We start from the raw sequence: 27973 nt of genomic DNA, 5'->3' as shown, positions 1-27973 counted from the left end.
ATAAAAATTATATATAATATTAAAAAAAATAATTTAAAATATATAATATAATAAATCGGTCTGGTCTGATCTTAAAATATATAGAATAGAAATCAGACCGGTACCGGCTGATTTTAAAACTAAGGGAACCAATTCGGAACTAGACTGGTCCAAAACCAGACACCAGTCCGTGTCGGTTTTCTGATTTGCCGATTAATTCTTACACCCATTGAGGAGTTCAAATTCTTTCCTTTCGTTATGGGCCCATTTCTGTCGCCCTTAGACTTGAATCGAGTTGGACGGGCGGGTGGGTGGGCAGCTACTTTTCCTTCAAAAAAACATAGAGGCAGGCCCGACCAGCGAGTTTATGAGGCCACCCATTGCTCTTGGTTCCTGCCTCTTCGAGTACACTTTAAAAACAAAGAAAAAGAAAGCGAAGAGAAGCGGGGAGAAGGAAGTTGTAATCAGAAAGGATCTATTTGACTATGAGAACGAAGACTCGCCTCGGGGGCCGGCCTAAACCCTGCACCTCGCCCACCGCCACTACCAATAGGGCACTTCCTCTCCTCCACGATCAGGTACTTCGTCTTAATATCTTTTATCTATGATGCTATTTATGCTGTATGCATCGATGCATGCCTGTGTCTATGGTTACCATTTTCAACTAGGGTTCCCGAATATTAAATTTTAGAATTTTAACTTGTTCATTAATGTTTCCCGCTTCGCAAAAATCGTATATATTCGTTTGACAGCCGGAGGATTTTATGCAAACAATTATGCATGAAATGTCGAGTGCGTGCAACGAGGGGCTTCACGATGATTCAGCTCTTAATTTGAATGAAGATACTGTTGATTGTATGGAGATAGATTCTTTTAAGGAGCGGACTTGTATAAGGTGCAATCGAGGTGGAGACGTCTTGGTTTGTCGCGAAATTGGCTGCCCAATTGCTCTCCACGAAAAGTGCGTGTGCTTTAAGCCTAAATTCGATGCCTTTGGTCGCTTTTACTGTCCCTATTGTTCCTACAAACGAACAATGGTAGAAACTCGACAATTTAGGAAAAAGGCTATGTTGGCAAAGAAAGCTTTGTTGAAATTTGTTAGTGCGAATGCTGTAGGTGGGAATGGGCAGAAGCTGGAGGACAGTGGTGAAGCTAAGAGGAAAGAGTCCAATGTATCCTTACCTCATGTGCGAAACAGAAACAGCCCTGATCATGAGAAATGTGTGTGGGTGGAGGATCTCCAGGATGACAGATTTGAGGCACATAATAGGGTGATTGATGAACTTCACACAAATCATTCTATACCCAATGCTTGTAGTAATGTACATTTCAGAGAAGAAGAGATCGTAACAGAAGAAAAATCCAATGATGTGAACATATCTGAAGCACATCTGTCTGATTTTATAGAAGACAGAGAAAGACTACAAGCAGAAGATGCATCACGAATGGATGAAAGTCAGAATGAAGGAAGTTTTGAAGAGGATGAAGAGCAAGCACAGCCTTTGACTACTTGTAACTCGGATGAGGTGATGACTGTAGATGAGGGACTTCATGCACCAAGAGAAGGAGCACAGGACGGACTTGAGGCGTCTGCAGAGAATAAAGGCAAAAGGGATGGTGAACACAAATTGCAGCCAGAAGCACCAACATCACGGCCAAAGCGTTTCAAACAAAGAGCTCAAAAAAAGGCACGGCCTCAGAATGCTGGTTTACAAAGGAAATTATCCCCTCATAAATATATGACTCCAGTGAAAGATTCTAGGAAACCAAATGACGATGTTGCTACCTCTAAAAACAAAAAAGTTACTGCCTCCAACAAGTCAAGACAAGCCAGGGAGTCGCCTAAAAAATTGTGCGTTATTCATTTTATTGTGTATTTTCTTATATGGTTTAGTGTGGTGAATGTGAAAATCTGGAGTAAGAATAGTAGATAGAGTAGCATTAGGTGTGTGTCTACAATTATTGGTATATTGATATATTGTCCTAACTTGCAGCACGAAGATGACTTTTCCTAATGTGAAACGAAAGAGATTATTCTGGACAGCTGAAGAGGAAGATATGTTAAAGGTGTGAGTTTCTGGACATAGTCTTCCTAATTGTTTTGACCTCAGGAGATAGAATCAACGAATATCATTGAGTGCAATCTCATTTTGTTATTATTATCAACACTCTCTCTCGCCTTTAGTAAGATTTCTCACATTGCTTATTTTATAAAATATTTCTTTGCAAAAACAAAATTTATGGCCAAACGGAAATAAGATATATCTTCTCTGTTTTTGTACTCTTGACAACAGAAAAGCTTCAAGAATCCATTAGTATGAAATCACATCAGTATTCAGGCTCATGCGCAAATCAAGACAGGTTTTCATGGATATAGCTTAAAGAACAGAGAATAGAGCATAAATAAAAGATTTATTTCATGTTTGAAAACATGTGAGCACTGAATTTCTATGTTAAAGGTAGGAGTTTTTGGACATAGTCTTCCTGCATGGCTAGATCCATGCTTGCTAATTGTTTTGACCTCAGAGATAGAATCAAATAATATCATTGAATGCAACCTCATTCTCGTTAATATTACCAACACTCGCCCCTTTAGTAATATTTTTCACATTGCTAGTTTTGTAAAATCTCTGTTTCTAATATATATATATATATATATAATGGCCTTACAGAAATTAGATATATCTGCTCTGTTTTGTACTCTTGATGATAGAAAACCTTCAAGAATGCATTATTATGAAATCACATCAGTATCCTGGCACATGTGCAAAACAAGACAGTTTTTCATGGATATAGCTTAACAGAAAAGACAATAGAACATAAATAAAAGACGTTTTCAAAAACATGTGAGCACTGAGTTTCTTCATTACCTTTGTCATTTTCTTCACTTCAACGACTATGTTTTATTTGTTTCCAAGCTTTTACTAGAATTTCCTCAACTGTACCCATGTATGTTAACAAGCTAAGAAATACAGTACTTACAGGATTTTTTGAAACTGCTTTCTGAGGCAGGTTTCTTTTTTTATTAAAAAAGCCAAAAAAAAGGCAAGTGCAAAAATACATCAACAAACATTTAACGCCGGGGCGGGGGGAGGGAGGATGTTATGCGTGCTTTATATTCCAGAATGCAGTAGTATACATTGGGCTTGATCTCGCCCTGAACAAAAGCCTGGTGGGCACCAACCTCATCAATGCTTGGAAAATCCCGGTCAAGCACTCCGAGCATCCTGTGTGAGCGTCATTGCTTGCCTGGGAAACAATCTGGTCAGGCACTTAACCCACCAGCACTCAGAAAGTCCCAAGTGAGCAATGCAGCTTGCCCAAAAGAAAAGCAAGGCGCGCACATAACCTGCCTGAACATAGAGAGCCTCAGACGAGCAATGAGCCTGCCTGAGCCACAATCAAGGTGAGTGGCCATGAGGCTCACCTGGGCTGTAAACGCATAGCCCGACCTCGCAAGGATTAGTGAAGGGAAGCAAGGCTGGTGCTTAACCTGCACACACAGGGAGCATTTTGGGTGAGCAATGAAGCTCCATTGCTCGCCTGCATCATGGCGAGCAATAAAACTCGCCCTAATGCATAAACCTGTCCAATGTCGGGCTTGGCAACGCGAGCCTGTGACCTATGTGGGGGCTTTAAACTCCAATAAACTGTGGTTCAGCCCATTGGAAGCCTATTACCAGGGATAAAAGGAAAGTTGACTGATGAAAGTGATATAAGTCAAGTAGGACTCAACTATTCTAAAGAAGAAAAGAGACCCCTATAAAAGTAGGGAACCACTACAAACGAGGGGATCGGATAACTCTTGAAGGAAAGCTTCTCTACCATCTCAGGGGACTCTCTCTCCAAAACGAAGGTGTCATCTTCAACCTCCTAGGAACCCTATTTTCTCCATGTTATTGAGAACTATGAGAGGCCATGAGAGACTCTAAATCACCCAAGATAGTGGATTTCACCCCCAAATGACCTGTAGATGTAGGTTTTTATGCTGAACCATGTAAATCTCTACGTCTCTCTTTATTTACATTTTATATGCTTTATTAACTATTTATTTCGGGGATGAGCATGCAAGAATTGTATTAATGCCCAAACCACACCGTAGGCCATTCAACCGTATTGTTGGGCTCCAATCCTGAAAAATGCATCAACATATGAGGAAAAATGCATCAACATATGAGAAGATGTTGTATCAACATATGAGAAAAATGCATCAACATATGAAAGAAAAACAAACAAATTAAACAAAAAGGAAATCTAAAAAATGAAAAAGAGCACTTAGCATTCACCTGAACCATCCAGAACTAAAGGGATTGCCATAGGTTGTTTTGAGCTCTAGGAAGCTTAAAGGAGATGTCCCGTTCTGATACTTCTTTTCTTTTCTTTTTTCTGAGTTCCAAGGATAAATTACTAAAACGATTGTAGTATTTTTGTTGATGGGTATAACATTTGCAATTTATTTTAATTGGGATTATAATGTGACTTTTTTCCTGGCGTAGTACAGGCTGCTATATAAAGGAGACATGCCTGAGTTTCAATTTGTCTGACTTTAAGTACTATTATGTTGCAGGAATTGTATGCAAGAATTGTATTAATGCCCAAACCACACCGTAGGCCATTCAACCGTATTGTTGGGCTCCAATCCTGAAAAATGCATCAACATATGAGGAAAAATGCATCAACATATGAGAAAAATGCATCAACATATGAAAGAAAAACAAACAAATTAAACAAAAAGGAAATCTAAAAAATGAAAAAGAGCACTTAGCATTCACCTGAACCATCCAGAACTAAAGGGATTGCCATAGGTTGTTTTGAGCTCTAGGAAGCTTAAAGGAGATGTCCCGTTCTGATACTTCTTTTCTTTTCTTTTTTCTGAGTTCCAAGGATAAATTACTAAAACGATTGTAGTATTTTTGTTGATGGGTATAACATTTGCAATTTATTTTAATTGGGATTATAATGTGACTTTTTTCCTGGCGTAGTACAGGCTGCTATATAAAGGAGACATGCCTGAGTTTCAATTTGTCTGACTTTAAGTACTATTATGTTGCAGGAATTGTATGCAAGAATTGTATTAATGCCCAAACCACACCGTAGGCCATTCAACCGTATTGTTGGGCTCCAATCCTGAAAAATGCATCAACATATGAGGAAAAATGCATCAACATATGAGAAAAATGCATCAACATATGAAAGAAAAACAAACAAATTAAACAAAAAGGAAATCTAAAAAATGAAAAAGAGCACTTAGCATTCACCTGAACCATCCAGAACTAAAGGGATTGCCATAGGTTGTTTTGAGCTCTAGGAAGCTTAAAGGAGATGTCCCGTTCTGATACTTCTTTTCTTTTCTTTTTTCTGAGTTCCAAGGATAAATTACTAAAACGATTGTAGTATTTTTGTTGATGGGTATAACATTTGCAATTTATTTTAATTGGGATTATAATGTGACTTTTTTCCTGGCGTAGTACAGGCTGCTATATAAAGGAGACATGCCTGAGTTTCAATTTGTCTGACTTTAAGTACTATTATGTTGCAGGAAGGAGTGCATAAGTTTTCAACTTCAGCAAACAAAAATATTCCGTGGAGGAAAATTTTGGAATTCGGTCGTCATATATTTCATACGACCCGTACCCCTGTAGATCTCAAGGATAAGTGGAAGAATATGACGGCCAAAGATTCATCTACAATTAACAAAGAATCACCCTAATACTTACAACTTGAAAGGAAGGTAATTTTGTGATTTCACAGTCCATTTGATCATTGTATTTTCATAGGTAATTTTATTTCGTTTTTATCTTATTTTGAACCATCTGCAGGTGCTGATCAGTCTCAAGGGGGTGAGATTGTAGTTACTGTTCCTTTTTTATTTTGGGAGGGGGGATCTTTTCGTCATAACACACCCTTAATAGTGGTGTTGGACTGCTGGTATTGCACTACTGCCAAAAGTTGCATCTCTTGAAACTAACAAATCCAGAATGACAGTTCTTTGGGAACTATGAGGGTTGATTTCATGTCAAACTTTTCCGGGAGTTTGGGTTAGTGTTGATTGTTTTAGGATAAGATCCACCAAACATTGCAGATATGAATGACGTTTTACATGACGATTGGAGTATAAGATTCTTCAAAATTTATAGTTAATAAATTGGATGCCATCTATATCAACTCATTCTTTTCTCAAGGATACTTATCCATATTATATTGGTGATAACCAGCTAATAGGGGATTAGAATCGAACTTTTAACAGGTCGCTTCCAAAAGGACAAGTTCTAAAAGGTTTGATGCTTTGAACGAGTAATATATCTAAGTAGTCTTATCTGAATATATTCTCAGGACTGTCTATTAACCTAAATGTACGACTTATTATACCATGTGCTATACTGCCTTATTCGACTGCTTACACAAGCAGTTTCATCTTTTCATGTGATGCAGGTATTTTTGTAGCGGCTATTTGCTGGGTTGCGAAAGGAGTGGAACAAACGGTTAATAGAAGGTTTGGTGTTTGTGACTGGCATTGCGACAAAGGGCATGGTGCCAGCATCTACTGGAGTCCCCATCTACCCGACATTGTGAATTGGTCTCCCCACGCAGTTTCTGTATTTGTTCTCATGATGTCTAATTATACGAGTATAACACTAGGAAGACTAGTTGGATTGTGAATTTTGTGTATCCTATTCTATGTATGTAATCGACACGAACTTTTGTTTATCAATGAAAATGAAATTCGTATTATGAAGAGTAAGCGAGGAAAAACCTTTTGCTTTCTTCCTCTTGTATGTGACGGACCGGTACGATCGGCCCTTGTATCATATCAACATTTTTTATTTAAATTTTAAATAAAAGAAGACGGTACCCGTAATGTATTTAACGGGTCATATCAGCGTACTCAACTTGCTTGTGCAGCTTAATTGGTGTAAACACTAGTAATAGTATGATTATGGTGGCTTCACGGTATAAGTTTGGTTTGGAGTATGTTTTTTTACATCCCCCTCCCCAAAGCACACGCATGGATGCAGCGGGGAATAACGAGTTTAGCCAGAGCTTAATTATGGTCGCTACTAGTTCACGTGGCTTCTAACTACATTCTTTTTTCTTTTCTTTTTTACAAAAGTTACAAGTTTCTAACTACTTTCTTCTATTGATGCATAGCGACTAGCGAGGATGTACCATGAAAATTTTATAAGAGTAATGTATTAATCTTTCTTTTTTTTTTCTTTTCATCATCATCATTATCATCTTTGTAATGGATATTAAATGATTAAATCTATTGATTAAGTTTAACTTATTTATTAATAATTTGATGTCATGTCAAAAAATATTCGATTCTAAATAAAAATTTTATTCTTTTAATAGTTTTATTAAAAAAATTATTTTAAATAGATAATGAAGAAGTTATTTAAAATCTTATTTTAAGCTACATGCAAACCTTTTATAAAAAAGTGAATCTATCTAAAAAAATATTAGATTTTTTTTATATACTTTTTGCGATGGATTACGTTTTTTTATAAAGAAATTAAGCGAGACTTGTTTATATAGAATTTATACAAATTATTTCTCTTAAAATAAAACTATACTTTTCGGCCCCGCCAGCCCAATCTACCCTGGCCTGCATTTAGCTATCATGATTAAATGACCGCTATTTATAAGCTCTACAATTAAATGGCCATATTTGATTGTACGTTAATTAGCAATCATAAAGTGTAATTAAATGCAAATAACTATTATGAACCATTCGCAACAATCATTAACAGTCAAGGTAACCACTTAAACAGTCATTTAGTTTGGCTAATTGCCCGCTTGAATTTGAGTTTGAAAATCTAAAAAGTACTTTTAATCGTCTAAAAGCTATTTTAAAGAAAAAATAATATATTTTTTTAAAAGTGCTTTAAGCACTAAAAAAAAAAAAAAAGCTGAAAGTTGATTTTTTTTTTTATTTTTTTATGAAATACTAAATTAAAAATCTTATTAAAAATCTTTCCGCGGATAATTTTACATTTAAAAAACCACAATAACTAATTTAAATACATGTTTACTAAACAGTAAACCTTTTTTTGTTTTTATAATAGAGTTGCTTGTAGCTAGCAATTTCTACAATTAACAGTACTATTATAAAATTTCTATTTCTTCTCGTAATCTCAAACAATGGACACTTAAATTACAATGAGAAATAATGCTTAGAGTCTTAAGTGTGCAAACACACACGTGTAATCGCTTTAAAAAAAGTAAATAAATATAAGATTTATATGAAAAGAAATTAATTTTTTAATAGTAAATTCTACTCTTTTTCAAAACGAATGCACGACGATTACGCATTTCACGACTGTACATAACATTAATCAATTACAATATATAATACACACTCGGAATAGAATTAAACAAAAATATGATTTCCTTCTAATTTCACCCTCTCCCAAAATTTCTGTCATAAGAAAATTCATAGTCATCAAGTTTTTATTTATTGCAAAATAGAAAACTTATTTCTTTTGGCAGAATTTCCAAAGGAATTTTAGGCCTAGCTATCCCAATCAAACTACAGGATATTTTAGGAATGAATAATGTTACTTTGACATTTTATCTTGACACCTTATATATTTTATTTTTTATTTTTAATTTTTTTTTACTTAATAGTTAAAAAACTAACTATTAGAGTATTGATAATTTTTTTATATTTTTTAAAAATGTTTTAAAATGGTAAAAAAAATATAAATAAAAAAATAGAAAAAAAATGAAAAGCTGATTTTTGCTTAGCAATAACTTGCAAGACAGATATGAGCGATAGCGTTGCACTGCTCTTTACGAATTTCATTATATATTGAAGGTTATTTTACTTAACCCAATGAACACCAATTGATTTAGATTGGTGGAGGTGAAAATTGTTTTAAGAAGGCTATATGTGCAATCACGCATCTTGAGGCATTTCTCGCAATTATGTTTCCCTTATTTCTGACAGATTTTTAGCAATAGCTAGCCAATAGTACATGAAAATTTGAGGAAGTAATTCACTCCATAAAATCTCAAGGCCAAGATCAAATCTGCAAGACTGCAAGAAATTTACTCCCTTCGGTGGGGGTTCTAGATCCAAGTATGCTATGGTTGACGTTGCATTTATCAAGTCTTAAATATATATGCATATTTGTGCTCAACATGGAATTTTTGCTTTTACTTGTAGTATGGATAAACCTGATCAAGGGTGATCCAAACATAGCGTATCTCCAAGTAAGAAAGAGATTGCCTCAAGTTTTTCTCTAAACTAATTCGAGAGCTTCGAGTGTGGTAGAGACAGACACGTGATAAAGAATTGGATTCAATAACATTTTCGTTTGCGACTAGTAGGATATAATGACCAAAGCAAGAAAGTAAATTGAATGGTCAAAAGCCTTGAAATAATGTTTTTCCTTGTTTGTTAATCATTATTTATGTCAGCTACATGTCAGGTACAAATATAGAAAGCGCTATGTAGAAAATAAGGCTGTTGATTCAATACGTTGACTTAGCTCGAATGCATTAGTTTCTAGACTGCTTTCACCACAATTGGACTCTTCACAAAGTGCTTTTCATCTGACCAAATCAACCTTCCAAAGACATAGTCTTCGGATGCTGTGGCTTTTCTAACCATTAGTGTAATATTGAAGCTTTTCTCTTCATCAACCTTCATAAATTTCAAGCTCTCGGGCTTCACAATAACCAAAATTCCACTTGGTTCTTGGATGTGAGCTCTGTAAGTTCCTGGGGAACCCACATTCTTTAATGTTCGAGTCACCGTAATAGAGTCTGAAAGTTTAGCGATTGTGATTGAAGGATAGTTGAGGTTGGCGAGACTGATGAGCTTGGAGCACTTATAGGGGTTATCTGAGAACATTGAAACTTGTGTTTCGTTGTATCCTAGAGCACATATGAAGTCGAGGTAATCATTAATAGATAAGTCATAAACCAGCCCTGGATCCATGGCACTGTTTGGAAGAACGTGTCCTGCTCCATAGCTGAATGGTGTTGCCTTATCGTAAGAAGCGTTGAGAATTGGTTCCCTCCTGTTATCTTGTGTTTCAGCTGTAAAATAGGAGGAAATGAGAAGGTAAATAATGAATTTCGGAAGTATTAGTTGTATCGTAAGATACAAGCTCGCCTGTGTGTTCTTTGTATTGCATCGGATGGTAAGATCCAATTTGTGTTTCTGTGCTTTATTTGGATGATGAGAAGATACAGAAATGGAGAAGATATATTGTAGTTGCACCTATAGAGACTGCAATAGCACAGTAAGATCCTAAAAGTTGCTGTCTTTAATTCTCTTAAGATAGTGCTAGCACGAGATCCGTCCCGCGAATAAAAATGTTTTTGATATTTTTTGATATTCTTAAATACTTTTTTAAAAAACAAATTCACATCATCGATACAAAAAACACTTTCTTAATCATAAAATTCTCATCTCATCTCATCTCATCTCATCATTACACCTTTTTTAAATCCCCATACAAAATATAATAAACAATTCAACTTTTTCAAATCCCAATACACATTTTTCAAATTCCAAAACAATAATAATATTAAAATTTAATATTTTAAACTTCAAAACAAAATACAAAATTTTCATCTTACCCTCCAAACCTACCGTACTCCTTAAATATTCTTAAATATTTTTTTAAAATATGAGATGAATGTGAATATTGAATACAAACAGTACCTACAAAAAATAAAAAAAAAAAACATTTTTTGGGACGACCAACATTTGGTGAGTCCAGTATTTTTGTAAAAAAAAAACAACCGGGATGTGGAGGGACCCACAGCATTTCTGTTAAATCTAAACTTTGTGAGAAAAGAGGGTTTGCTTGTAAAGTAAAATGCAACCACAGGAGTCTAACCGGTTGTCATGATTGCAGACCTAATAGCTGCAGGACTCCAAGTAGGATGGAGGGTTTTTAGGAGGCCGACGATGCCAGAAACGTGAGGACAGGACATTGAAGTTCCTGACACCGAGTTGAATTGAACTCGGCGCTCGTCAAATATTTGATTTGTTGGACCTTGTGCTTCAGTATAGGCTGCTATGACACTAACTCCTGGTGCAGTAATATCAGGCTGAACGTACAACAGTTATTGTATAAATTCAATGTATTCGACCCAAGAAATCAAACAGAAATAGAGTTTATGTATAGGATAAGGATGCATGCGTACCTTTAGGATTTCAGGCGCTATGGTGCTTGGTCCCTTCGATGAGAAAGCTGCCATGAAGGGAGCTGGCTTTGTGCCCAATACTGTCGTTGCACGGGTAATGTAAGCTTTTGGAGATCTGTGAAGCATTATGGATTTCTCAGTATTATCATGCTAACAATTATTTTGACAGTTTGAAACTGATAAGCGGCCTAGACGTGCGTCTCCTCACTTCAACACAGCGGACATTTCTATAGATGAGAATATGAACTTAAATGGAGCACTAGATCAGTTCAGAAGCATTTAATTTTTCAGATATACTGTACGGTAAGTGCTCAAAGCACATCGATAAGTCCAGTGTAGTGATCGACGTGCATAGAAAAAAAAATGAGGCTCCATGCAATCAGTCGTACACGGTACATGCAGCTAAAGACGATGTTCTTACTGGTGTATCATCTTACTTGGTTGAATTGCAATAAGTAAAGATGGCGACACCGTCAGTGAAATTGATGTGCGAAGCAGGGAGTACATGTGCATCGGCAATAATTTCGTTCCCATTAATCTCACTGTTGGCAAGAACCATTCCCAGGGCGCCAGCCAATTGAGCTTGCTCACCCTTATCCACTCTTGCATTTTGACCCCGAAGACAGACCAAAATCTTTCCCTTCACCTTTCTGGGATCAAGTGTTCCATTCTTACATAGCAGACTGCAACACCAAGAGCTTGAGTAAGCACATTAAACATTGACTTGTCACACTTCAGCATATCTACAGGAATGGGCCGAGGTTACTGTAGACTTTGGTTTGAGATAATAAAGATTTAGAGGTTTGGGCTCATGAGCTTGTGTGAGCTCGGGTTAGGATGGTTAATGTTTTTTTACTTAGTTTTAGTGTATTTCATATATGGGCTAGGTTGGTTAGCTTAGCCCACTTGCTTATATTTTTTTATGTGTATTTGCCGTCAGTTGGACTGGACTAAAGGACCATGGCCTGCATTTAGCTTTCCGTAGGGTCATGTGAGTAGTATATATATGCTCAGAAGTTGGAGTGTGTTAGGAAATCTGGAATATTATAGAACTTTTTTTTTTTTTTTCCTCTCATTTTCTCTCATTTTTTGGAGGAGCTCCCCCCCCCCCCCCCCCCCCCCGCGAGAGAGCAAATCAGTATTATCTTTTTCAGAGTTCATGTGATACATTGACGTACAGTATTGCATAGCACATTGAACTACCAAGAGGTTGAATTGTTCTATACTTACGCATCTTCAGCTGATGCATTTGCTGCTTTGGTATCTGCAGCGCTAACAAGCGGGTAGAACTTTTTGCTTCCCAAGACTGTAGATGATAAACTCTCTCCCTACGGATCACAGTTAATTAATAAAGTTAAAAATACATGAGAGAGAGAGAGAGAGAGAGAGAGAGAGAGAGAGAGTAAATCAATACAACGAAGGGCCACACATTAGTTAGAAAGTTAGACATAACGAAATAACTTGGCAAAAAGACGGTTTCTTCCTCTCCCATGTTCCTCAATTTTTTGCCTGGAAATACTTAATCCTTAAAGGATCAGACTCGATTCATACTCAAAATGAAGATAAACTCAAAAACAAACAGAATGAAAACAGAGTAAGGATAAGGATAAGAAGCAGAAAACTGAAGATAGTGCTGAGCTGAAATCAGAAAGCAATTCAAACTCAAACTAATCTCTTGTATACTTGGATATAGTTAACGATAGAATCATTGTAACAAACTCTGATGTATAATCATTATAAATATATCTGGAACTCCTCAAAATATTCATTGAGGAAATCTATTCCAAAACATACAGTTTATTAAGATTCTTTAATCCTTTCCCTTTTAAGTTCGATCTGATCTTTTGTTTGAAGTTTCGCTTAAGACCTTTTTACCGCGGGGGCCTATTATTATAAAAGAAACCTGTCTCTCAATGAGTGACAAAAGCTCATATATAGGAGGAGGATTTGATAAATTCTACCTTGCAATAGTGACTACAGCTAAAGGTAATGTATCCCATATACTTACCTAAAATGCAGTAGCATTCCTAACATCTTAAACATAAATATAGCTCTATTCTTGCCTTGGTTAAAATCCATATGATATGAAGATTTTGAAGACTGCACCCGCGCGAATATCATTTGATATTCTCATAATGCTATATTTTCCAACAATAGGACTGAAAAACTAACCTCCAAGCGCATGCTGTTGCCGAGGATAACATTACTGCGGAACTGCCTGTCCATGGTGCTGGCTCCCACTGTTATCTGCCAGGGCGCAGCATTGGAGACAGTCCCATCTTTAGGCCCAGAATTTCCAGCGGAGCAAACCACCACAATACCATGCTTAACAGCATGGAAGGAGCCAATTGCTACGCTGTCATTAAAGAAGGGCGTGGGCTGCCCTCCCAGTGATACGGACAGAACATCAACGCCATCATGGATGGCCATATCGAAGGCTGCAATTATGTCTGCATCAAAGCATTCATTTCCACCCACCGGAGGCCAGCACACCTTGTAAGCTGCCACCCGAGCTTTTGGTGATCCTCCCTTTGCTGTTCCTTTGCCGAAGCTGTAGATACTAGCCCCGGCAACGAAATTACCACCAGCCGTTGATAAAGTATGAGATCCATGGCCATCATTATCGCGTGGTGTGTCAAAGGAGGAGTTTAGTGAACCAGCAACTGCGGCATAGCCTTTGTTGAAGTACCTTGCTCCAATTAGCTTTCTTTGTTGCACCGATTTGGCACAATGAACCGCCAATATTGATGGGTTAGAGAAAAAAAATGCTCGAGTTTGTTAAAAGAAAACTTCAGACTACAGGGGACTGCAAGTAAGCGTATGGCGAAGGGGGAAGGGCTTATTTTTTTCAAGTTTTTTTCTGCGTAACCGTTTCCTGATTGACAATAGGAATTTAACGTCTTAAAACTTTGTTAAATGAACACTACTTTCTGATTGTATTTGCGTCGTTATTGTCGTTGCTGTTATCTGAGAATCTCGGTTATGAAGTGAGCCTAAGACGTATGGTTCAAATTTATAATCGACTGTCTCTGTGCATTAGAGTAGTGCATAAGGTATAATTTGAAATATATAGGGGCAGGGGGGCCACACTTTCATGTTGAAGGTCTGAAAATTCTCAAGTCCTAAACTAGTAGTTTTATAAATTAATCACAGTGAGATTTTGAGAAAACATAAAATTTCAAAAATCAACCCATGTCGACGAAGTGAGCACAGGCAGTGTATCGAACTCTCAACAAAGTGGATCATCGTGCGCGGATCACAGCGAAACATTTGCGTCCCTTGAGACGTATAAAGTAATTCAAATTTTCATTATTATCCTCTGTTAAAATCAGAGTAAACCACCTATCTTTTGGGAGAAAAGTCCAAATTAACGAAGATGTTTTATGCATACAATTCCACGTCTGTGACCCCACCATCAAAATGAGGTTGAATATTCAACTTTATCGCTTTGGTTTCATACAGTCAACGTTGCTGAAAAGACCCTCCAACTTTGAGTAACGATTGGCCAGTTTTTCGATGAGAGAAAACGGAGAAAGAAATATTGCCGTTCTACCAAGTACAAATTATTCACTTAACAAAAAGTAGATAGGTGGTAACTATTACCTGTTGCAATGAAAACCAGCATCAGTTTCATTTTGGCAGATTCCTTTCCACTTCGATGGAATCGGTCCCAACCCCTCATCACTAAAGCTTTTAGATTCGGGCCAGACGCCTAGCATTATCACATTGAACAAAAGTGAGGCTAAAGCAAGTCCAAGCGTCGGCTAGAGACAACGCATTTAAAAATTATTCTCATTTCAATGTTATCTGGATTGTCAAAAGCCTAGCAGCGTTTGTTCTTACCGGAAAACTGAACTGTCCAACTTTATTGAGCATTCCCTAAGTGACAAGTTATATGAGGGTATAGCATCATAATGTGTTCCAATTGGTTTCTAGGTTGCATCATCTAGTCCTGGCAATAAACCCTCTCCAAAACCCATTCGCAAGCAAATTTTCCTTGTTGCTAATAATGTTATCTACTAGTTGAATAATGGCACTAAAAGCAAGAAGGCAAAATCCAATAACGTTTAGGCTGACGAAACCTTTCCAATGGTGGTCCAATCCTGTTAAATCACTATTTGTCTCCAAAATACGAGCTAATGGAAACGCGACTAATTAAAGAGTCTAGAAGCTCTCAAACATTGTGAATATTTTACATGCGTGAACATGGTGGCCTATTTATGACATTTGCTAGAACCAAGGTTTGCTCTATTTAACTATTTAAGTACCCCACCCATATTTAGAAAATTTGAAAATCAAATATTATGTTATTACTTCAAATCTCATCTTTCAGGAACATCAATTTCTAAACCATGTCATGCTGACATAGAGCATCTTGTTTGTATTTCATGTAGAAGTCAACCATCCAAATCCAGATTACACAGAAAAGATCTATTTAGGATACGCTCATCAATTTAAGAATTTATGTGGACTGGAGATCGGTGAACTAAAATTTAAGAATCTAAACCATGTCATGCTGACATAGAGCATCTTGTTTGTATTTCATGTAGAAGTCAACCATCCAAATCCAGATTACACAGAAAAGATCTATTTAGGATACGCTCATCAATTTAAGAATTTATGTGGACTGGAGATCGGTGAACTAAAATGACGATAACTCAATTAAAATTCAAAGCCGAAGAGCAAAGCACACACCAGTATCCAGGTTTCCAATGATTGTATCTTCGCCATATCTTGCCTTCTTCCAACTGGAGTTGGAAGCAATCACCCCTTCATGCTCGAGTCCCAGGAAGTCCCATGACCGAGTTGTGTGCAGTTTTCTTCCCTTGTTCAAGAAAATGGAGACCACTTTCGGATGCTCTGCATTTTGATAGATGTTTACGCAATTTACAATCAAGTCAACCGAATGTACTGTGAGTAAACAGAGGAGCATGGAGATAGATTTCTCACTAGCTATCGAGGCTGCTACCTCATCGTCGAATGTTGCAGCAAAGCCGTTGATGTGCCTTGCGTATGAGTAAAGTATGGATTCCTTCGCGAGAGCATGACTGCATGAATAGGAAGTCAAGCAATTGATGCGAGAAGATAACAAATTTACTTGATGGTTAGATGATTCATTCAAATACCTTCCCAAGAATGATGCAAGAAACTCATAGTGGGTCTCGGTAACTCGATTAAAATCAATCGGAGATTGTTCTGGGCCATGTGAATGCGCCCCTAAGTATACCACATATGACTAGGTGTCCAACCGCAGAAGAAGGAATTAGTTAAACTCGAATCACGAAATCATCAACAGCAGATCATCGATACAGAAAACATTTGACTTATTCTGATGTTCTATATTGAAAGGAAGAAGATAAAATACTTGCCTTTTTGGTAGCAGATGTGGGTGTCCGCAGCAGAGAGAATAGAAGAAATGATAGGAGGTAAATGGAAGGAATTGATAGTCTCATTGCCTACTTCTGTTGGGAATTACTCCTATATGCTTGACTCCTGACTGCTGGCGCCTCAATGGAACAGAGAGTTACTGACTTGTTTGGTATTATAGCGAGGAAGAACTGAACCCTCATTGGTATTTATGTTCCGTTTTCCAATTACATTACAGAATAGTATATCGAGCGTCTAGTGGGGCCAATTGACATTTCAAATTTTGTAATAATGAATTGATTTGAATGCAAAGATGCTGCTTTGTATAACGAGGGGAGAATGACAATATCAACTTGCCAGCCACAAACTACCACGTGTAAAGCATTAGATAAGATAACAACAGTCACCTTGTCTTGGAGCCACTCCAACATGTTAGGGGTGGGCAGCGAGGCCCCGACCCTGGCTGCCCTGGCCTGTTCGCCCCGTCCCCACTTGAATTGGGCGGAAAATCCGCGCAATAGATGCAAGGGGAGGGTGGCCCCTCCCGCATTTGCAGCCCCCACCAGAGGTGGGGGAGGGAGGGGGCCCAGTCCCACTCTGAATTTCTCCTGCCCCGCGCCCCATATATATATATATATAATTATATAAAAAAAAAACCCCAATAGACAAAACGACGCTTTTTTGTCTGTGACAAAATGACGTCGTTTTGTCTATGGGGTTTTTTTAAAAAAGAAACAGCCCATAACAAAACGGCGCCGTTTGATCTGAGGTGTTAAGTCCCCCTCCTGTGACTCCCCCCCCCTCTCTTAGTTGTCTCTCTCTCTCGCTCATTGTCACTTTGTCCGTAACTCTGTCGCTCTCTGTGTCTGTCACCATAACAGTTGTCTACATCATTATCGCCGAATGTAAGCCCTAAATCCGAAAGCCCTTATAGTATTTTTTTTTTTTTGGGTTATGGAGATTGGAAGAAGGTTGAGAATATAGGTTTGGGGGCAAAGACAAGATATAAAATTCTTATCTCATATCATCATTACAACTTTTTTAAATTTTTATATAAAATATAATAAACAATTCAAAATTTTCAAATCTCAATTCAACTTTTCCAAATCACAAAATAATAATAATATTGAAAAATAATATTTAAAACTTTCATATAAAACCAAGAATTCTCATCTCATTCTCCAATTCGGCATTAATGGAGATGGAGGATGAGATTTATGAATTGTGTGCTGTGGAGATTTGATTGTGCAGGTGTTTGATGTTGTGATTTTGTGTGTATATGTGTGTATTTTACTTTTTGTTGAAACCCCTAAATTAATTCAAGGTTTCAATAGGTACCTTGGTGCCATTTGAAGAAAGTGGCGAGTTGATCTTAATTTACCACCAGAGGTGCAACATATGTTGTCTGAGTTTGCAAACCTAATCCCGGAAGACCTTCCCCATGACCTACCACCCATGAGCAATACACAACATCAGACTGACTTGGTGTTAGGCTCTAGATTCCCCAACATACTAGCATATTACCTCAGCTCTAAAGAGTTTGAAGAGTTGCAATGCCAAGTATTGGAGTTGTTAAAAAGGGGCTACACTTGTGAGAGCATGAGCTTGTAGTTCCTATCCTCTTGGTGTTCAAGAAAGACTGTTCATGGCGTATGTGTGTGGATAACAGGGCTAATAATAGGATCATAGTGAAGTACAGATTTCCAATTTTGTGCCTGGATGACATGTTGGATCAAATGTCAGGCTCTAACGTCTTTTCTAAAATTGATCTTGTTGAGGAAAAAATTAGTTGATTGGCATATTCTTGTAAAAAACTGTGTAAACTTGTGTTATAACAAGTGTGAAATGTGTCGAAGTGAAAAGGGGCAACTCAAGTCAGAGAGTTCGCTCGAAATGGCTCGACATTTCGCTCGAGCAAATTTCAAGTCAGGGACTTCGCTCGACATGACTCGACACTTCGCTCGAGCTACATTGAAGTCTGAGAGTTCGCTTGACTTGGCTCGACACTTCGCTCGAGTGAACTTTAAGTCAGAGAGTTCGCTCGACATGGTTCAACACTTCGCTCAAGCTACATTCAAGTCAGAGAGTTCGCTTGACTTGGCTCGACACTTCGCTCAAGCGGAATTAGGTTCGCTTGACACTTCGCTCGAGCCAATGTTCTGAAAACCTAATTCCCTTAGGTTTGAGCGCCTCTTTCCTTGTTTGTATAAAAGGAAACATTTTGGTCTTTCCTTGGTGTGGAGAAATCAGAGCAAAAACATAACCTGTTTCCAATAGCACTTGAGAGAGTTTTCTCCCCACATTCAAGTTGCATATCTCTTGGAAATTATACCTCCACCACATCACACTCAAAATAAAACACCGTTGAGTCCATTGGAGTGGATGTGTTCATTGGTCGGAAGGTTTCTGGAGCTGCTGTTGATGCAGAGATCGAGAGGTTCTCATGAGAAGCTATAGAAGGTCGGAGTTCCGATACTACATGTGTGTAGAGATTGAGTGGATCACTTGTGATGATGCAAGCCAAGTTTAGGAACTACAAAGGTTTTGTGAGTGTCTCTATATTGGTTGTAACAAACTTTTTCTATAGTGGATTTTAGGTGGTGCCTTACACCCGGAGTGGTTTTAGAATTTGAAGACGTTCTTCAAATGAGTTTCCACTTCGTGACCAAATCTCTGTGTTGATTATTTGTATGATTTGTTTAATCTTTTGAATGCTTGCTTGTCAATATATTTTATTAGACCAGAAAAATCGAACTGCACCTATTCACCCCCCTCTAGATGTTGTATTGGATAGAACCACTACTTTTTCAGATCTTAAAAGCGAGTATCACCATATTAGAATACGCCCTGGAGAAGAGTGGAAACTGGTGTCCAATATGCAACATGGTTTGTATGAGTTGATGGTCATGCCTTTTGGACTATTTAACGCAGCTAGTACGTACATGAGATTTATGCACCAAGTATTGCAACTGTTTATGGGGAAGTTTGTTGTTGTGTACTTCAACAACATCCTCATATATAGCTCAACGTGGGAGGCACATATGGAGCATCTTTGATATTTTTTTTAGATGTTACGACTGGATTGTTTGTTTGTTAATAAGAAGAAATGTTCATTTTTACTACTTTTGTCACATTCCCTGGATTTGTTCTTTCCAAAGATGGTGTTCATGCAGATTAGTCTAAAGTAAAAAGCCCTTTTGGAGTGGCCAATGACCAATGTGCAGAGTTTCCATGGATTGGCATCCTTCTATCATCGATTCATCCGAATTTTCAACACTCTAATTGTTCCCATCACAGAATGCCTTAAGGGTTAGACATTCCAATGGTTTGAAGAGGCAAAGACTAGTTTCTGGTTGGTCAATCATAAATGATTGAAGCACAAGTTTTGGCACTTTCTGAATTTTGAGAGTCTTTGAGGTGAATTGTTATGCTTCTGGGGTGGGTATTGGCAGTGTTATGGGCTAAGAAAAGTGTCCTATTGCATTTTCAGCGAGAACTTGTCTAGTATGAAGAAAAATTACTCCACAAATGACCTGGAGTTTCAGGCCATTATGTAGTCCCTGAAGCACTAGTGGCACCATCTGGTGCAAAAGGAGTTTATTTTTATCACTAACCACGAGGTGTTGAAGTACATCAATGACCAGTAGAAGTTGAGTAAGTGACATGCCAATTGGGTTGCCTATCTGTAAGAGTTTACTTCTCACTGAGGCACCGTCAGGGAGTTTGAACTGAGTTGCAAATGTTTTCAACCGACGTGTCACTCCTCACTACCATGAGCACAATAGTGGCTGATTTTGACACCTTCGAAGACTTGTATGCAAAAACCCTTCCTTTGGGAAAGCTTTTATGGAGGTAGCTAAAGAACAACAAAGTGATTTTATTTTACATAATGAGTTTTTATTTCGTGGCCTATAGTTGTGTGTCCCACATTGTTCTTTAAGAGAGCATATTATAATAGAGTTACATGGGGAGGGGCACTTTGGGTGAGACAAAACTTTGGCATTGATCTCAACAGATTACTATTGGCCCAAATTGACCGGTGCCTTTGCACGTTCTGTAAATAGATGTTTTATTTTAGAGAGTTAAGGGGACCCTAATCAATGTTGGGCTTTACACTCCTTACATGTACCTAAGGGCCCATGGTTTGACGTCAGCATGTATTTTATTCTGGGCTTGCCCTGAACCTAACGGGCTTTGAATTCAATCTTGGTTGTGGTTGACAGACTTTCCACGATGGTTCATTTTTGAGCTTCTAGAAAGATCAATGACACTAAATGGATTGCCCATCTATATTTTAAGGAGATTGTTCACCTACATGGCATTCGTCAGTCCATCACCTCAAACTAGGATATTTATTTTATTAGCGATTTCTAGGGCTGTAAACGGTCCGGTCTGGTGATGGACCTAATATTTTCAGTCCATCATTTTTCTGGACTAGACCGGACCGAACACCCAAAGGGACCTCCGGTCCGGTCCGGTCCAGTCGGTCCGGCCTATTTTGTTTTTAATTTTTTTAATTTTTTAAATAATTAATAAAAATTTTTATTTAAAATACTAAATTAAATTAAGTGACTTATTAATGTGGATTATGTAACAAACTCAATAAAAAAATATTTTATATGATCAATGATAATAAGTTAGATGAAAATTATATTATTAATTTATATAATTACTATATAATTAACTAATTGATATTATATATTTATTAATTCATAGATTATTAACAAGTATTAATAGCATATTTAAAATTTTATATTGTTAATAGTGATAGGTTAGATAAAGGTATTTATAAAATATTGTTAATTCATAGAATATTAACAAGTATTAATAATATATTTAAAAATTTATATTGTTAATTGTACAATTATTATATATAAAATATATATATATATATATTTTATTTTTCATTCGGTCCAGTCCGGTTCGGTCCGAAAAAACCCTGGACTGTGGACCAGACCGAATGTTTTCAGTCCTCTAAAATATGGACTGGACTGGACCGGTCTAAGTTGCGGTCCGGTCTGGTTGGTCTCTTTGGTCTGACCGGACCGTTTATCACCCCTAGCGATTTCTGAAAGAGTTTGTTTGAGAAAAATGGGAACGAAACTGAATTTTAGTTGTGCCTACCATCTACAAATAGATGGCTAGATAGAATTGGTGAATCGTATTTGAGCAACCTTTTGAGGATCTTGGCTGGTACGAAGCCAAAGTAATGGGATCTCGCCTTATCTTAGAGAGAGTTTGCTTACAATTGATCCAAGAACAGGACTGCACTGCTGAGCCCATTTGAGATTGTGTATGAGCATAATCCTTTAGGCATACTTGACTTGACACCCATTAAGGCAGAGGAGATGGCACCTTCAAGGAGTGCATGACCAAGTCAAGCAAGCAATCTAGGAGAGCAATGCAAAGTACAAGGTTGAAGCTGACAATCACTGTCACCATGTACTTTTTTATGTCAGAGATTTTGTTTGGGTTATGCTAACCCGTGATCGTTTTCCTGTTGGTGAGTGCAATATGTTGAAGGACAGGAAGATTGGACCTTGTGAAGTTCTACCGAAGATCAATGACAATGCATACATGTTGCGCCTTCCTTGTCATCTAAGGGCATTTGACGTGTTCAACGTCAAACACCTCAGTCCATGCTTTGTCGATGCTGACGTGAAGTCAAAGGTGAATACTTTTCAACCTAGGGAGACTGAGGCAGAGGGATCCGAGTATGATGATGTTGAGCAGGCATATTCTACGTTGATAGTGCTTGGCTACCTCGAGAATGTAGATCAGTGCAAATATGGCTGAAAAATATGAAGATCACGCGATTTAAGGTGAAGATCAGCAACATTGATTTGGTTTAAGTTTTGTTGTTGTGCTTCAAGAGAGGGTGTGGTTTTCCTTTTCTAATAAAGTCCCACTCACATTGCCTCAAAACCATAAATGCTTTTTTTTTTTTTGGGGGGGGGGCTATAAAAGTGAAGCAATGGCCACTAGGCTTAGATTTCCAGTTGTAAGTTATATGGAGGAGAACAAAGACTTCTCTTTCAAGTATTTCTCTCTAATCCCAGCATTTAGGCTATGAAGTACATTAGTGTTGGTTTGGTTTTACCACGTGACAAACTCCACCATCGACGAGTATGATTTCGAACGAACAACACTCGTGAAAAAGTCTATAGAACAACCGCACCCAATCCAAGATTTTCTTCTCAAGGTAAACACTTTCGCTGTACTTTGATCTAGTTTTTCTATCATTGGTTTATTGTCTATACTTCTTTTACCGTTTCATTTTCTCAAATCGACATGACTGATGATCACTGATTAGGATGTGAAGCAACTTGAACTGCTAGTGGTTACAAAGCACTCTGACATGGGCTAAACGAATGTCGAGTGTTGCACTAGAAGCTGTAGCGTTGCCATAAGACGTAGCACCGGCCAAGAAATGAGGGAACTGGTTTTGTGCCATGGCATCATGACCATCATCGGGGTGTAGCACTGCCCATGCTGTTGCACTGATGATGACGTCGCGTGTACTTGCTAGGCGCTGTGCGCACCAAATGTTTTTTAAACTAGTGGGTCTATATTTTTCAAGTCTTCTAGATCTGACCCACATTAAAAAAAAAAAAAGTTCATAGCCCAAAACATTTTAAATGCCTCCAGGCAAACTAGGCCGTGAGTGCAACATGCAAAGGCCACGTTACAGCTGGGAGGCCCACTAGCTATGGACAAGCTCAGTAACCATGGAAGCACAAGAATCAAGCCTATTATGTGTTTTTGAACCAGAGGGTTTGAAGGTGTTTTGAACCCAAGACTTCAATCACCATGGTAATGAGCTCAAGCATTGGTTGGGGCTCACTATTGGTGTGTTTGCTTAATTTTATATTTTTAAAATAATTTTTTCACAAGTAAATATTTATTTTCTAAAATAAGTTTTTGTATTATTATGATTACTAAATACATGCATGCCAGATATTATGAGGTCATTTTTTGTCACATTTGTTAGGCATTTTAATTTATGCTATAAATTGTCTATATTATTATTGTTTTGTGAATAATAAATATTTGGGCCAAATTTGACAATTTTGTATTTGTATTGTCATTACATTTAATAATATGATCTTATTTTATCACTTCAATTGTTAGGCTACTTTAGGAATTTGTCTTTAAATTTAAGAATATGATGAAATAGAGGATTAAGTAGCCTAAATTTGTACTATCGATGCTCATGATTGTTAATCCTCAATGGATTAGCTAAAAGCTAAATCCATTGAGTATTTAGTTGTTAGAGAATAAAATATGATCACAATGAATTAGCTAAATTCTAAATAATTAAACTTTAGCTACAGTGATTTTCAAAATATTTTCTAAATTTGAAGGTTACTATAAATAGACCACATACATATTTTATCAATTATTTATCTTTCCTCTTTCTTATCTACTTCATATGAATCAACATTAATTTAATTATAATATGATTACTAATTTACATATAATAGGTAGAATGATCAAATATGATAAAATTAAATAAATTAAATATTTTTTAAAATAATATTATTTTATTACTATATAATGAATAAATGAATAATCCAATGTGAGAATTTGATGTGAATGAAATAGCTAAAATCAAATTCATCTCACATTAGCTAAAAGTGTCATTTAGTTTTGGCTAATCCATTGAGAGTACTCAATTCTAAAACAATGGAATGCCCAAACCCCATGTCCTATACTCCAAAAGGACTAGTCAATGATATAATTTAAACCTAATCGAGACATTATAAAGAGCAAGAACTTCTCATTCCTAAGCAATTGGAGATTTCATACACCACACACCCTTATCACTTATCATAATGGCATATTACAATCTCCTCTCTTTATATTTTCGACATCCTAGTTGTGTTGTAGGTTTCACGGCTCAAGTCCCACATTTCTAGTTGTGAGTCTCTAATACCACTTGTAACGTCACAATGGAAGGCTCAAACCACATAACCTATACTATAACAAAATTAGTCGATGATACAATTGGAGCTCAATTAGAACATTATAAATAGCAAGAACTTCTCATTCCTAAGAAATGTGGGATGTCATACACTACTTACCCTTATCACTTACCAGAATGAGATATTACATGCAGATTGATTTAAAAGGCTTTTCAGTGCACCTCTTTGTAGCATCAGCACTGATAATCTTATTCAAGTTTTTTCTTTCTCTCACGTGAGGACAAGTAAGTCTTTACAGATATATGATCTTTTGAGAACCCATTGAAAGTAATATAATACCAAGCACCTTGGAGGTTTGCATGGTAACTGCAACCCTAAAAATCTTGCTCATGGTTGTACTGATGTAAGATAGTTTTTAGGCTAAAATAATTTCTCGCAAAGTATTTCCTCTCTCCTATAGTGGATTGAAGAAGAAAAAGATAGAATAAATGAGAAATAAAGATATATTGTTTGTTAGATGCTAAAAAGTCACAGACTTCATTTATTGCACGAAGTGATATTTTCTTTTAGCACTTTTATTGCGATCAAAATCTATACTTCAAATGTTTTAAGGCTCAGTGAAAATAATGGCATTAGTGAGAATTTATAGAGGTTTAGAAGTTGGATGATCACTAATATGACTTTGTAATATTATTTTTCAATTGGAAGAAAGATGCACTAAAATCTTCTCTTGGAGCCTAGGATGATAGGCATGAAACTTGGGAAAGTAAAGTTTTCTCCCTAAAGACTTTCCTTTATTTAGCAGAGTCAACGAGAAAATGCAATATGAGCATTTTCTACATTACGTTCTTACATATGTACACTAATATTTCTATCGACATGAAATAAAATTGAATAAAATAAAATTGTCTCATCATATAAATTCGATTCCAAAGAGAAATTTACTTTTACTAATTTTTTAAGGAAATTTGAAGGAAAATATTTTCTTTAAAATAATTTTTTTTTTTTAAAATCACAATGGTATAAGTTATATAATAAGAGCAATTATCTCAAAGTTCAATGACTTGCTGTGAAGAGAGCTATAAGTGAAATATGGAGCAAAGTAGTAATATAACAATATTTTCTTGTCACTTAAAGACTGGAAGATAATATTTGTAATATGTGCTCTGCTAAATGTATTGAATTCATATATTAGTAATCCTAATATATAATTTTAGATTCATGTAACTTATATGATCCAACATGAAGTTGTTGATTAGATTAACAAATGAGAAGTGGAGTTGATTGAGGTATAAACACATTGGTTGAAACTTTTATGGAAGGACTTAAAATAGTTTATTCTCATAGGAGAATTAGATTGTTAGTTTTTGTGATGTTTAAGGTGCAAAGTACTTTGAGCATATGATTGTAGCTTGTACTATTTTCATATAATAAGTGTATCAATGTTGTTGGGACAATTTCCATGCAGCCTAAACCAACCATCTATTCAAAGATATCCAATAAACCTAGTTGTTATTATTAATGACCTATTAAATAAAATGGAGCAAATGAACTCCGAAAATGATCAAGCACACAAGCTTATGTACTAAATGCTTACTCGGATGTAACCATAGAAACAAATATGGCCAACAAGTCTCGTGCAATCCTTGCAAGTATAGAATAGTTAACCTAATTAATCTTTCACCAAATCCTCAGAAGTATGGGGTCTAGGCCTCGCAACCATTTATAAATATTGATCCACCTCTGTTTTGGTAAAGATAGATCCCAAGGAGGAATATTCCGTAAATTCTCTTTCAGTTCTCCTTCTATCTGTATAAAGTTTCATTCTTGCTTGAGATGCTTCTAGATTTTGCTTTAGCAGTGCCTTGATTTGACCTCTTGTACATAGTAGTTGGTCGACTGAGTTTTTTGATGTGGTGCTTGGTATATAAGTGATGATTTTAGGGTGGATTATACCATAGAGGGCTTCAAATGGTGAGATCTTAGTTGAGGTGTGGTAAGAGGTGTTATACCATCACTCGACCATGGGTAACCACTAGGCCCGACTCTTAGGTTTAGCCCCTGCATAATATCTCCAATACCCCTCCAGTGTTTTGTTGAGAGCCTTCGTCTGTCCATTCGTTTCTAGGTGGTAGGTTGAGCTATAGTTTAGAGTGGAGCCTTGAAATTAGAAATAGGGACTTCCAGAATGAGCTGAGGAAAATGGGGTCTCGGTTTGAGACTATGACCTTAAGAAGACCATGGAGTTTAAAGATCTCCCTTAAGAAAATTGAGCCACCCTAGCAGCTGTGTACGGGTGAGATAGGGGCACAAAGGGACCATATTTGGTCAATTGGTCAACCACCACTAGTATGACACTGGCTCCCTATGAGACTGGTAACCCTTCCACAAAATCAAGGGAAATCTCTTCCCAAGCTTGCCCCTGTATGGGAAGAGGCTGAAGAAGACCTGGTGATAAAACATTTTCAGTCTTATTAATCTGGCATTTAACACACTCCCGCACTACCCTTTTTATGTCCCTCTTCATTCCCTTCCAACAAAAATCTCTTTTTGGCCTTTGGTAGATTTTAAGATAACCTAAGTGCCCTGTTTAAGGATCTTCGTGTATGAATTTAAGGACCTTATCTTTGAATGAGGATTGCGGATCCACCACAATTCGGCCCCCTTTTAGAATTAGCCATTACTGAAGAGAAAAATCCTTTGGTACTTCCTGTTTGGCCTGCAACTTGTTCAAAATCTCCTGTAGCTCAAATGAGGTGGCATAACTGTTTTTGAGCTCATCTATCGAAACTGGAGTGGGAAAAGTAATGACTGCTAGGATTCTATGGACTGCTCAGATTTTTGCTTTCTAGATAGTGCATTCTCAACTTTGGTCTCCTTACCCTTTTTGTATCCAATATGAAAGTCATAGCCCATGAGTTTAGTAACCCACTTTTGTTGGGCGACAGTACCCACTTTCTGTTCCAGCAGGAAATTTAAGGCCTGCTGATCTATTTTAACCATGAAGGCCTGGCCCAATAAATAGGACCTCTATTTCTGAATTGTTTTAACAAGAGCAAAGAGCTCTTTTTCGTATGTTGACAAAACAAGCGCCCTCCCCTTAAGAGCCTTGCTTAAGAAAGCTATTGGCTGCCCGTCTTGCATTAGGACAGCTCCTATGCCTCCACCACTTGCGTCACATTCTAGGGTGAATGTATGTGAGAAATCTGGTAGTCTTAATACTGGTGGTTTTGTCACTGCAGATTTTAGTTCCAGAAATGCCTTAGCAGCCTTGTCATTCCATGCAAACGAGTTATTTTTTAAAAGTTCAATAAGTGGTGCTGCAGTAAGCCCATATCCCTTAATGAATTTACTGTAATACCCTGTTAGACCCAAGAATCCCTTCAGAGATTTAGTATTTTTGGGCACTGGCCAGTATAACATGGCTGCCACCGTCTTGGGGTCCGCTTTTACTCCTTGTCCAGTCCCAGTATGCCCTAAGTACTCTACCTTCGGCACTCCAAAAAGGCATTTAGACCTCTTAGAATATAAACAAT

General features: G+C 37.1%; 2 protein-coding genes across 5 annotated transcripts; one reads left to right on the top strand and one right to left on the bottom strand.

Moving 5' to 3' along the window:
* Window positions 1–378: 378 nt before the first annotated feature.
* On the top strand, window positions 379–6838 carry LOC109000767. 3 transcript variants are annotated; one of them, XR_004802172.1, is made up of 6 exons: window positions 379–557; window positions 732–1831; window positions 1974–2046; window positions 5519–5710; window positions 5799–5907; window positions 6412–6721. XR_004802172.1 is itself a non-coding variant. In XM_035692855.1 (6 exons), the coding sequence occupies exons 1-4, from the start codon at window positions 465–467 to the stop codon at window positions 5687–5689; spliced, it is 1437 nt and encodes a 478-aa protein (XP_035548748.1). In that variant the 5' UTR covers window positions 379–464; the 3' UTR covers window positions 5690–5710; window positions 5799–5819; window positions 6412–6721. The 3 variants fall into 3 exon arrangements, 2 of the variants coding, with proteins under 2 accessions (XP_035548748.1, XP_035548744.1); XM_035692855.1 differs by having other exon boundaries at window positions 5799–5819; XM_035692851.1 differs by lacking the exon at window positions 5799–5907 and having other exon boundaries at window positions 380–557; window positions 6412–6838.
* Window positions 6839–9335: 2497 nt separating this feature from the next.
* LOC109000766 (subtilisin-like protease SBT5.3) lies at window positions 9336–16770 on the bottom strand. 2 transcript variants are annotated; one of them, XM_018977764.2, is made up of 11 exons: window positions 16515–16768; window positions 16272–16381; window positions 16096–16193; window positions 15841–16005; window positions 14749–14857; window positions 13318–13852; window positions 12376–12473; window positions 11583–11828; window positions 11146–11260; window positions 10836–11049; window positions 9336–10026 (listed from the first exon to the last, which is right to left on the bottom strand). In XM_018977764.2, exons 1-11 carry the CDS (start codon window positions 16596–16598, stop codon window positions 9491–9493), a joined length of 2310 nt encoding a protein of 769 aa, XP_018833309.1. In that variant the 5' UTR covers window positions 16599–16768; the 3' UTR covers window positions 9336–9490. The 2 variants fall into 2 exon arrangements, with proteins under 2 accessions (XP_018833309.1, XP_035540674.1); XM_035684781.1 differs by lacking the exon at window positions 11583–11828 and having other exon boundaries at window positions 16515–16770.
* Between the last annotated feature and the right edge of the window lie 11203 nt (window positions 16771–27973).

The sequence above is a fragment of the Juglans regia genome, chromosome 1, assembly GCF_001411555.2.
Source record: "Juglans regia cultivar Chandler chromosome 1, Walnut 2.0, whole genome shotgun sequence".
In the NCBI taxonomy this organism is placed as follows: Eukaryota; Viridiplantae; Streptophyta; class Magnoliopsida; order Fagales; family Juglandaceae; genus Juglans; species Juglans regia.
This window is presented reverse-complemented; position numbering and strand designations above follow the sequence as displayed.

Bases quoted from the DNA above. Each gene is read 5' to 3' on its own strand.
- LOC109000767 (XM_035692851.1), top strand. From the start codon at position 465: ATGAGAACGAAGACTCGCCTCGGGGGCCGGCCTAAACCCTGCACCTCG. The intron at 1,832-1,973 runs GTGCGTTATTCA...CCTAACTTGCAG, and splicing joins AGGGAGTCGCCTAAAAAATT to CACGAAGATGACTTTTCCTA. The intron at 2,047-5,518 runs GTGTGAGTTTCT...ATTATGTTGCAG, and splicing joins AAGAGGAAGATATGTTAAAG to GAAGGAGTGCATAAGTTTTC.
- LOC109000766 (XM_018977764.2), bottom strand. From the start codon at position 16,598: ATGAGACTATCAATTCCTTCCATTTACCTCCTATCATTTCTTCTATTC. The intron at 16,006-16,095 runs GTGAGAAATCTA...ATCAAAATGCAG, and splicing joins GGTAGCAGCCTCGATAGCTA to AGCATCCGAAAGTGGTCTCC. The intron at 14,858-15,840 runs GTGTGTGCTTTG...TGATAATGCTAG, and splicing joins CATTGGAAACCTGGATACTG to GCGTCTGGCCCGAATCTAAA.